The sequence below is a fragment of the Mastacembelus armatus genome, chromosome 14 (genome assembly GCF_900324485.2).
Source record: "Mastacembelus armatus chromosome 14, fMasArm1.2, whole genome shotgun sequence".
In the NCBI taxonomy this organism is placed as follows: domain Eukaryota; kingdom Metazoa; phylum Chordata; class Actinopteri; order Synbranchiformes; family Mastacembelidae; genus Mastacembelus; species Mastacembelus armatus.
The window spans coordinates 4947513-4958170 of record NC_046646.1 but is presented as its reverse complement, the minus strand read 5'-3'; the positions used below and the strand labels follow the sequence as shown (position 1 = coordinate 4958170).

Genomic DNA, 10658 nt, shown 5'->3' with positions numbered 1-10658 from the left:
GATGGACCCTTGGGAGATCCCACATGTCAATACCATTTGGTCTGAGACACAGTTACCAATTTCAATGAAATACTTCCTGTCTTCAAGATAGGACTTAAACCATTTAAGGGCAGTACCAGAGATGCCTATCTGTGTCAAATGCAGCACTTAGATCCAGCAGTACTAAGACAGAGACTCTGCCAGCGTCGGTGTTCAGACGAATGTCATTTGTCACCTTGATGAGTGCAGTCTCAGTGCAGTGATGGGGCCTAAAACCTGACTGAAAATTGTCAAAGCAGTTGTTTAACATGAGAAAGTCAGTAAGTTGTTGGTAAACAACTTTTTCAAGGATTTTGCCTAAAAATGGCAGGTTTGATATGGGCTGGTACTTGTTCAGTACCGTAGCATCAAGACTGCTCTTCTTCAGGAAAGGCTTGATGACAGCAAGTTTCAGATTGTAATGAGTTAACTAATTGAGTGAGTTGTGGTAACAAACTGCTTAGTACTGATTTCAGAAATCTAGTGGGTAAAACATCGAGGCAGCAGGTGGATGAACTCAGACTGGAGATGATCAACTGTTTTGTCATTTACAGGTGTAAAGTGTGTCAGTTATATAAGTAGGCTAATGTCTCAATGTATCTACATCATCACACAGCATAAAGCTGAAAATATCTCTTACTGACCAAAAGCAGCTCCATAATTTGAAACAGATGCTTGACTTTAGCCCTGCAGCATCATTAAATAGTCCATTTTCAAAGTGCAGTTTGGTTAAAATGTCCTGTATGTCACAATGATGCAACCCAATTCCTCCCCACAGGCCTAGTACAACACACAATGCACACACACAATTGTAGTTGTTCTAAATACATGCACCTGTCTGTCACATTGGAGAGTTATTCTCTTGAATAATCTAAAACCAGGTTGTGGATTGTGTCATTGCAGTATGTGGAAACACTGGCCTCTCCACTAGCCAGCATATAAAGTGTGCATGCATGCGGTGTGTATTCTAAACAACAATATTTGTTAGAGAGAAGGGTAAAACAAGATGTTTCATCTTAATCTGGGACTGGTTAATATCAGCACAGATTATTATTATTATTATTATTATTTGTATATTAAATTCTTCCAATTATGTTTCGTAATTCCGCAAAGTTTGAGACCTACTGGTTCGTAATACCTCCCCCTGTACTCCACCTATTTATTGGTGCACCTGGAGAGGCTTATGGTATATTTGATACCTTTGTGTGTGACACTGACACTGTGCTTACAGTACCATGACTGTGTGGAGTTTTGTGATTTGAAGTTTTTGCTGTCGTATGATGTTCCTGAATGTGCACATGAAGTAAACGAAAGAGGGCGGCAGTGAGCGCTGTAAGCTGTCCTATAAATAGGTCCTCGGCTATGCTGAGAAACACCAGCTGGCACTGGGACACTAAACAGTGCGTCAACATGAATTATACTATGTCGTGGCACAAAACGGATTTTTAAAATACAGTTTGGCTGCGGAAGAAATGATTGAATAACTCGGAATAACATTAGCTCAAAACCTTCATTAGATGCCTTCACGGATCGTACCGTAGCATAGGAAATGAGAGCCTGCAGCAGTGTGGGTCTTGCCACGGTGGCTCCAAGTCCTCGTTTCCGTGTGTCGCGGTGACGCGCTCATGTGTTGCACGTTCATGAACACGCTCCGTCGGTCTGCATGGGTGGATCAGCAGCGGGGTGACGAATCAAAGGTAACCAGCTTTACATGCATTTCGTCATTCGGTGAAGCGGCCGGTGTGACACCGGGCGATCAAAGCTTGTGTTCGAGCACAATGAGCATCGGTGTCGGCTTTTGGTAAAATGTTGATCTTAGGGACACGCAAATCCACAGACTGCACCACTAATCCGTTTCCCAGGAGTAACACCGGGAGTAGTCTGTGTTGCCGTTGTTTGTTGTTGTCTGTAAACACCTCGGGCTCAGGGAGTTGGAGTGGTAACAGCATGTAAGTGCCAAAGCTAACCCAGCACACAGCCGACCCTGTCCCGTTATTATTAAACATGGCTACAGCCAGAACAGTCTTCTGCTGGAAGTTAAGTTCCCAGACACCTGATATTGTCACGGCTGCTGACTACAGACCTCTGCATGCCCGATCCAAGTTCAGCGAAGAACTTTGACATTTGTACGGCACAGTATGTCCTGCAGCAGACAGACATGCTGTGCCATATGGTGGCTGCAGCTCCAGAGTGGCCTGAACCAGGTTGGCCTGAACCAGGTTACCCTGAACCCGCACCTGGTCTGCAGAAGGGCACCTCCAGCTCCTGTATGGCTTTGAGAAGAAAGTTTAAGCTGTTTTAATCTGACACATTTCTGTCTGCACATTCCGGCACTGTTCAAGTTTCTGTGCAAAATAAATGACTGTCAGTGTGTTCAGACTTATAAAATGATTATGTCATGGTCCTTTAGCTACGGGGTAACCCATTAGGACTAACGAAATCTGCTGACCTCATCAAGAGGAGTAAATTATCTGCCAATTTTAATGTCATTTGTGATATGTTTATTTTCAGGCCGGTGAAAGGTTTCCCTCCTCTGTCCTCACCTCTACAAGCAGGAGCCGCACTGACAGTGAAGCAGCCTGGAGGAGGAGTGATGTCAAGAGTGTTGCTCATGGAAAATATTTAATCGGTCCTGCCAGCCAGTGCTACACCTTGCTCCATATCATTATCATGCCAGCACAAACAACTAATTAGCCTCATCAACCTTTTACTTGAAACAGTCCAGCAGCTCCTGATAACAGTCCTGCACTCAGCTTGGTGGCTATAATCTAGGTGCCAAAGGACCCAAATACAAGACCGAGGAGTCTGAGGAAATACAGAAAATTGTATCTATTGTCATTCTTGAAGTTTTTTGTTGGATCAAGAGCAGTCATGGGTGCCACAGGCTATGGCTACTATCGTGTGGTCATCTTCTCATCCCTGTTCATTGGCTACTCGCTGTACTTCTTTAACAGGAAGACTTTCTCCTTCGTCATGCCGTCTGTGATGGACGAGATTGAGCTGGACAAAAATGACTTGGGTAAAGCAGGAGCGTTAATTGCATGTTCATTTGGAGCTGGTTTAGTTTAAGACAAGTTTCCATACGCAAACATTAGGCCTTTAATGGGGATATTGTTTGCTGTCCAAAAACTGCACTGTGGCAACATGAAAATTGAACAAAGATTGATTTTATATTATTAGCAGTCCGATGATGTGATTCTCAATTGTTCTCATCTATACAAGGCTGCAGTTCATGTCTCAACTTGGTCTCTGTGAATAGCTGTGACAGAATCTTAACATTTGTCTGCAGGTCTGATTACCAGCAGCCAGACCATGGCCTATGCCATCAGTAAGTTTATCAGTGGCGTGCTCTCGGATCGGATCAGCGCCCGCTGGCTTTTCTCCGTTGGCCTCTTCATGGTGGGAGCCATCAATGTGGCCTTCTCCTGGTCCACCACTGTATCCATGTTTGCCCTGCTTTGGTTCATCAATGGCCTCGGACAGGGCTGTGGCTGGCCCCCATGTGGGAAGATGCTACGCAAGGTAACGCCACCCTCTCTGCTACAGCAGCAGATTCCTAATTCAGTCTGATCACAATGTTCAGGGTGCAGTCTGAACATACAAGCTGCTCATGATGTCTGTGATTATTCTGGGCACTGTGTAAAAGTCTGTAACTCCAGAGCAGAAGCCACCTGCTGCCAGACAAACTGTGCCAGACCTGTGGTCTTACTATAATGCTTTAGGCAGGAAGCCTAATGCATTCTGCTACCCTGTGCCTAGGCTTATAAGAAGCTGACTTAAAACTTGGAGTATTCAAAAACTTGGGAATAAATAGGCATTGGCATCTGTTCACCATGTGCTAACGGTTCAGATTACAGGGGAATGTATTTATAGAAAATCCTCACTGGATCTTTGCTCAAAGGTGTTTCCTTCTCCTGTGAGAGAAAACTTTACCAGCTCCAAGTCTGGAGCATGTCTACACACTGTGAATCAACAGTGGTTAATCGGCCTCTGGACTGCCTCAGGGGTTTGTACAGTGCTTTCTGAGGTTACTGGTTCATCTGCTGCTGTGTTGGGTACACTGTCAGTAACTCCTGTGGCTACCCTCAGCTGTTTTACATCACAAGGGATGTGATTTGCTCAAAGCTAAAATAAAACCAGAATGCACAAATACTATAAATGCACCACCTGTTCACTTCTAGGTCAAAATCTTTTTATCAAACTTCAAACTTTTTTTTGAATTGCATGAATCGAAATGTTCTTTTAGAAAAGTGGAATGTTTAAGTAACTAATGTACAACATATAATAGTACTTGTAAACATGCACAAGGGTTAACAATGTACGATTCTAGAAATATTAATACATCTCTGCTTGTTGTCTCCTGTGTGTCTCTCTTCCATCAGTGGTATGAGCCCTCCCAGTTTGGAACATGGTGGTCTGTGCTCTCCTGCAGTATGAACCTGGCCGGCTGTCTGGGTCCTATCCTGGTCACAGTGCTCCTGCAGTACTACGACTGGAGGGCTATCCTGACCATGTCAGGCATTTTCTGTGCCACCTTCTCTTTTGTTTGTCTGGTGTTTGTAAAGAATGAGCCAAAAGATGTGGGCCTGCCTAGCATCCAGGCAGCAGCCAAGAAGGGGGTGAAGGGAGGTAGGCAAAGAAAGAGGTTACCTCAAAGCATGTTAGTCACATAATGCCATGATAAGTCCCTTTAGATTAGCTTTCCAACAGTGGGCCTGTGGGAGGGGGAGTATTAGAGATCGATGTGACATGTTTAATATATCACATCATCCTGACTTGACTTGTAGATAATACATAGCTCAACTCAGCTCAGGTGCTTTATTGATTTCAAATATATCCACATTATGAATATGCAGGAATGACCATACAGCATTATAGCTATGATCCAGTTCCACTGTATGTAATTACAGGCTTAATGTCTGAAACATTTTTAGAAAAGGAATATAGAAAATATTTTGTGATTAGTGAGGTAATCAGTTGATTAACAGAAGATGCAGAATCAAAATGCCCAAAAGAATTTGCTTCTCACATGTATTTGCTACTTTTTTGTGATAGCACACTAAATATCTTTTCCTCTTATCAGAGATCTGATGTGTAGTATAAGCAGTCAGATACCATATCACCAAATGACTTCAAAACAGACATACTGTACATATTACAGTCATACAGTGCAGGATAGGAATGGACCACTGCTGATCTCATAAGATAAGTGTGTGAACATATGACCTCTTCTTCCCCAACCAGGCAACAGTGAGAGCACCCTGAGTGAATTCCTCCTGTCTCCCTTCCTGTGGGTGCTGTCTCTGGGTTACCTGGTGGTGTTTGGCGTAAAGACGGCAGCTACTGACTGGGGACAGCTCTTCCTCATGCAGGAGAAAGGCCAGACTGCTCTTATGGGTATGCATTATAAACGTCCATTTGTTCGTATGGATTTTCATATCTTCTGGCTGCTCAAGTGTGCTAACCTGATCTGGTTTTCTAACAGGTAGCACCTATATGAGTGCCTTGGAGGTGGGAGGTTTTATGGGCAGTCTTGCATCAGGCTTTATCTCGGACAGAGCTGTAGCTCGGGTGAGTAGCAGTTGCAGATGAATTACACAAAAGTGACTGGGATTATCATTTAAATTCAAGTGTCACAGGCTTCTTCGCTATGACTTTCTCCAGCAAGGCTTGGGCACCCACGGCAACCCTCGTCATGGACTGCTCATTCTGATGATGGCTGGTATGTACGTGTCCATGCACCTCTTCAGAGTTACCATCACACCTGAAGTCCCAAAGGTAAGTCATTCATCATTGTATTGTCTAGTTTTAAATATTTGAAATGTACACGATGCCAGTGTTGAAAATATCTTAAAAGTTTGTTTTTCATCCTCCTCAGGAGACTCCCCTTTGGGTCCAAGTGATTCACCCTGTCTCTGTCCTGATTGGTGTGTCAGAAAAAGAGGTATGCTCTAATATAATTTAATTAAATGGAATAATAGGAGCAGAAAACCTGCTAAAAACACAAGAAATCCTTTAAAAACTCAATCGTTTCTTTGTCCTTCACAGATCTGGATCCTCCTCCTTGGAGCTTTGTTTGGATTTTCTTCTTATGGACCAATTGCCTTGTTTGGGGTGATAGCCAGTGAGAGTGCTCCTTCAAATTTCTGTGGAACCTCTCATGCTGTTGTAGCTCTGATGGCTAACGGTAAGCTGCAGATTCACATGAACAAGTAGAGCATGTAGTTTGTTGCGAACAAAAATAAATTATGTTTACATGATTCTCACCAAATCCCGCTGTAGGTATACTCGAGGACTAGCACATTGAGTGCGTTTTCATGCTCATAAAACACTTGCTTTTGCATCTGTCTGTATGCATAAACTTAAAAGAGGGGGGCTCAAAGCTCCATACAGCTACTAGTGGTCTGAGAGTCCACATTGTACCCTTTTTAATGTGATATTCCAGTACTGACAGTAATCTTATCTTTCTTGTCTTACAGTGGGGGCTTTTATGGCAGGGCTTCCCTTCAGCAATATTGCCAAACAATACAGCTGGGACATGGCTTTCTGGGTAGCGGAGGTGATAATGGCCATCACAACCATTGGGTTTTTCCTCGTACGCAACATGCGTACCAAAATGGGACGCATCACAGAGAAAACAGACTAATGTACATCTTTAAAATGAGCTAACTGTTAATGTCATTTTAGGTGACTAGACAGACAATGTTTGTGCTCTTTATACAGAATACTACACATAAGTAGGACTCCAGTCCGACCAAATGCAGACTAACCTCAGACATTTTGTCCTGCTTTACTGGGTTGCTGTAGATACTCAGGGTGGGTGTAGTTCATTGAGTCACTTTAGATTCACAGTCAGATAATTTGTCACACACAGATTTAACAATACAAAGTAGATTGTCACGGTTCACACACATTTTAGTGCTCCTACTTAATCTTAGAAACAGGTTTCATGTAGTGATTTTTAAAAGTTGCTTATGACAGCCGTACAGACAAGAAATTCTTTAAAGGTTTGGGTGGAATTTGTTGATATGAAGTGGATAAGTGCTGCTCATTGGAAGTCCATTATATTTATCTTAATGAATGTTTATTGATGGGTCTTTATATTCTAGATTATTGTTTGTCTGGGTATTTGCACAAATGTAGCAACATGTGTCATGGTTATTGATTGTTTGACTAATACCTCAGCTATTTGTATGAATGTTAAAGGTTCATTATTTCACTTAAATGAAGTTATTGGAGAACATGTTACTTTTATACACCGTCCTGTACTAAAGGATACAGTATTCTTAGGCTGTGTCAGCTTCTGTTTGACACGTTTTTCAGGATCAAATTACTGCAGATCTTTGTTACAGGTTTTATCACTGTCACTGTAGTTGTGCAGAGCGGTTAAAACACTGTGTTATACAATGTTAACTTTCTCATCTCTAAGATCTGTGGCTTATTTCGGTCCTAATAGGAAGGGGGCCACTTTGGCATATCTGTATCTTACTGGAATGGTGTAATGAACTTGAACAGGTTAAAGGGATTAATAAATGTCAGGTTTACTTTGTTTTGTTTACTGTTTCTGTAAACCGCTGTTAGTTCAACTACTTTACTGCAAGACAACCAACTGTGAAGATGCCCAAAACATTTGCACTGAAGATGCAAAACCTCCACAAGCTTTGAGGATCATGTCGGCCTACAGGTCACATGCATTAAGACAATGTTCACACTTTTCCAGGTCCTTCATGACACAAAATGGAACAGTTTTAGACCAATTCCAGAGTATGTAATGAACAATCCTAGCTCAACACAAAAATACCTTGTGACCTTCAGCCAAAGCAAATTATTATCTGTTTACCTTTTAATTTTACACAAAAAAGACTAAATATATAGCTGAACCTTTGAATAGTTGTTTGTATGTAAAAAGGACTGAACTTTATGAATGGATAATTTCCCTCCACACCAATACTAGCGTGGAGAGGCAAGTCGGAAATAAAATGTCCAAAACATAGTTACACAGATTGTGGCGGAGATATGACGATATTTATTTGGGCAAATGTAATAACAATGTACCAATATTCTTGTTACAAGTAGCTCTGTATTTAGTGTCTTTTAAGTGAAAGTACAGTAAAATCAAAAACAGTATCATTAGTACTCCAGAAGAAAAAGTATGACTAGAAAAGAGCTACAGGAAGGTTTATCTGACATCATAAGAATGGCCGAGCACCATGCTACCAGGTGCTGATTATCCACAAACAGCATCTACATGGAAGAGTCCAGGGGTGGCAAAAGTACTCTATAGTAGTACTCTCTATTCTATACATAAGTAGAAATACAGATACTTGTGTGAAAAGAAGACTCTGGTAAAAGTAGAAGTACTGACTTAACTTCTTTACTCACGTAAAAATAAGAAAGTACAGGGTCTGAAAGGTATTTAAGTAAAAAAGTAAAATGTTTTTTACCGTCAATGATACACAATACATCTTTTGATAACTCCACAAAACGAAAAAAGTTTACACAAAAAAAGGAAATTCTTCTTTCATTAACAACCTACACAGTGCTGGTACAGGGAACAAAGCACAACACATTCACCATGAATCATGGCTGAAGCCGACAACATCAAACAGTTCTTTTAAATACAGCCATGGATGGGGAATGCTTGCTCCGAATCTGGTGCATCGTCATCGGACTTGGCAACACTCCTTGGATACCTTTATTTTACGGTGGCCGACAAGGGCAAACGCGCCGCAACAGCCAAGACATGCGAGAGAGAAAACACAACGGAAGTAGGCGAGGCCGAACTGAGGGATGCTAAGAACAAAGTTTGCCTAACTTTCACAGAGGCGAGAGAGACACATGTAGTGATATAAGCCGCGTCTCATTTCGGAGGCTGCACAATGTGGCGCAGCTGTAGTTTTGAATTGTAACAGAATGAGCGTCCTCTGATGATTGTTCTCATGTGCTAATATGTGCTAACAATGTTCTACTACATTTGTTTATTTCATCTAAAGTGTCATACAACGTTGGGAGACGGGGGGGGGGGGACATCTGACGGTACGCTTTCCATTTATTACTTTTTAAACACTTGGCCGTTGTCTTTTACAATACTGTATTTTTATAATATTGTAAAACGTGATGGTCAAGTGTTTAAAAACAAATAAACGGAAAACCTACCTCTTTTATATGGCCTCTGCACAACTTAGCCAAAGTTTGTCCTTAGCATCCCTCAGTTCGGGGCCCCCCTACAGGCCTGGCGCACTTCCGTTGTGTTTTCTCTCTTGCATGTGTTTTGCTCGTTGCGGCGCGGTTGCCCTTGTTGGCCACCGTAGTTTCTTCCTCCATGTCGCATTGCAAGTTTTCTCTTGATCACAACCTGTACACTCACTCGATTTCCCTCTCTAGTTAGTTACGTCTTTGACGTCGTGTCGTCATCAAAAAAAAAAAAAAACTAAGTTAAATTATGCTAAGTTCTGTTTAATAAATCTGTAATATTGAGTACCAGCCTTGGCTTTTCTTCGTGGCCGGATCATTTGTTTATTCTTTGTGGCCTTTCCCAGTAGTAGTAATAAATTACTACTTGCTTGTTTTGTAACCTTTTTTGTGAAATGTCTGAGAATTAATTACCTCTGGATTTTGAGCATTTATGGATCTAACAGGCATAAAGGAGAAAATGTCTTTCATGGAATTCACAACAAGTCATACATGTCATGTATTATACACGCAATTCAAAATTACTACTTGCTTGAGCAAATACTTTTCACCGCCACAAATATCACATAGTCTACAACTTCACCAGCTCAAAGACTGATGGGAACATACTTTAATAAAACATTAAGCAGTGGCCACACGTCATTTCAATGGCGTTTCTCATCTCTCATGTCCCTTTCTCGTTGCTTTTCTACAGACCAATCCCAAATAGGTAGGGCGGCCTCAATGCGGAGTGGAAAAGAATGTTCTATCGGAATTACTCTAACAATATGTAAGACGCACAACATCAATGCGTTTACTAAAAAAAGACGTAAATGATGATGTAAAACTGATTCAAATGCATCGTAAAGGGAGGAAAAGTAAAAACTGATGCAGCTGGTGAACCGGCGGTCCGTGAAGCTGTCCATGGTGCTGAAAATATGGGTCTTTTATGGGTTTTATTCAGGACACACAGCTTGTAAAAGCATCATTTAGACTGGCTGCATAGGTGACTAAGAACATGAACGTTAGTATTATAAGTAATTACTGATCACTAATTGTGTAATCAGGCCTGGATGCTTTCCATAAAAAGAATAAATATTTAAAAGTAGCCTTGTTGTGTTATACTCAAAGCAGACAACTCGACACCATATCGACTCACCGGTATCGCAGTCAGATCTTTAAATGCTTTGCTTCAACATGCCAAAAAAAATCGCATTTCCACCCCAAACGACGCATCTTTACGTCACACGCGTATCGAGCTGGAGTTGAATACGACATTATATACTTAAGTAGAAGTACAGATACTTGTGTGAAAAAGGACTGGTAAAAGTAGAAGTACCGATTTAACTCCTTTATTCAAGTAAAAGTAAGAAAGTACAGGATCTGAAATGTACTTAAGTAAAAAAGTAAAAAATATTTTTGCCGCTAATGATACACAATACATCTTTTGATAACTCGGCAAAACTAAA

At 41.4% G+C, this 10658-nt stretch overlaps 1 protein-coding gene across 3 annotated transcripts; it reads left to right on the top strand.

Moving 5' to 3' along the window:
• Positions 1–1397: 1397 nt before the first annotated feature.
• On the top strand, positions 1398–7567 carry slc37a4b (solute carrier family 37 member 4b). Of its 3 annotated transcripts, none has more exons than XM_026329251.1 (10): positions 1398–1715; positions 2530–3037; positions 3308–3540; positions 4401–4647; positions 5263–5415; positions 5504–5589; positions 5683–5796; positions 5897–5962; positions 6067–6205; positions 6498–6664. In XM_026329251.1, exons 2-10 carry the CDS (start codon positions 2890–2892, stop codon positions 6662–6664), a joined length of 1353 nt encoding a protein of 450 aa, XP_026185036.1. In that variant the 5' UTR covers positions 1398–1715; positions 2530–2889. The 3 variants fall into 3 exon arrangements, with proteins under 3 accessions (XP_026185036.1, XP_026185037.1, XP_026185039.1); XM_026329252.1 differs by lacking the exon at positions 1398–1715 and adding an exon at positions 1730–2285; XM_026329254.1 differs by lacking the exon at positions 1398–1715 and having other exon boundaries at positions 2890–3037; positions 6498–7567.
• The last annotated feature ends 3091 nt before the right edge of the window (positions 7568–10658 follow it).

Bases quoted from the DNA above. Each gene is read 5' to 3' on its own strand.
- slc37a4b (XM_026329254.1), top strand. From the start codon at position 2,890: ATGGGTGCCACAGGCTATGGCTACTATCGTGTGGTCATCTTCTCATCC. The intron at 3,541-4,400 runs GTAACGCCACCC...CTCTTCCATCAG, and splicing joins GTGGGAAGATGCTACGCAAG to TGGTATGAGCCCTCCCAGTT. The intron at 5,963-6,066 runs GTATGCTCTAAT...TGTCCTTCACAG, and splicing joins TTGGTGTGTCAGAAAAAGAG to ATCTGGATCCTCCTCCTTGG.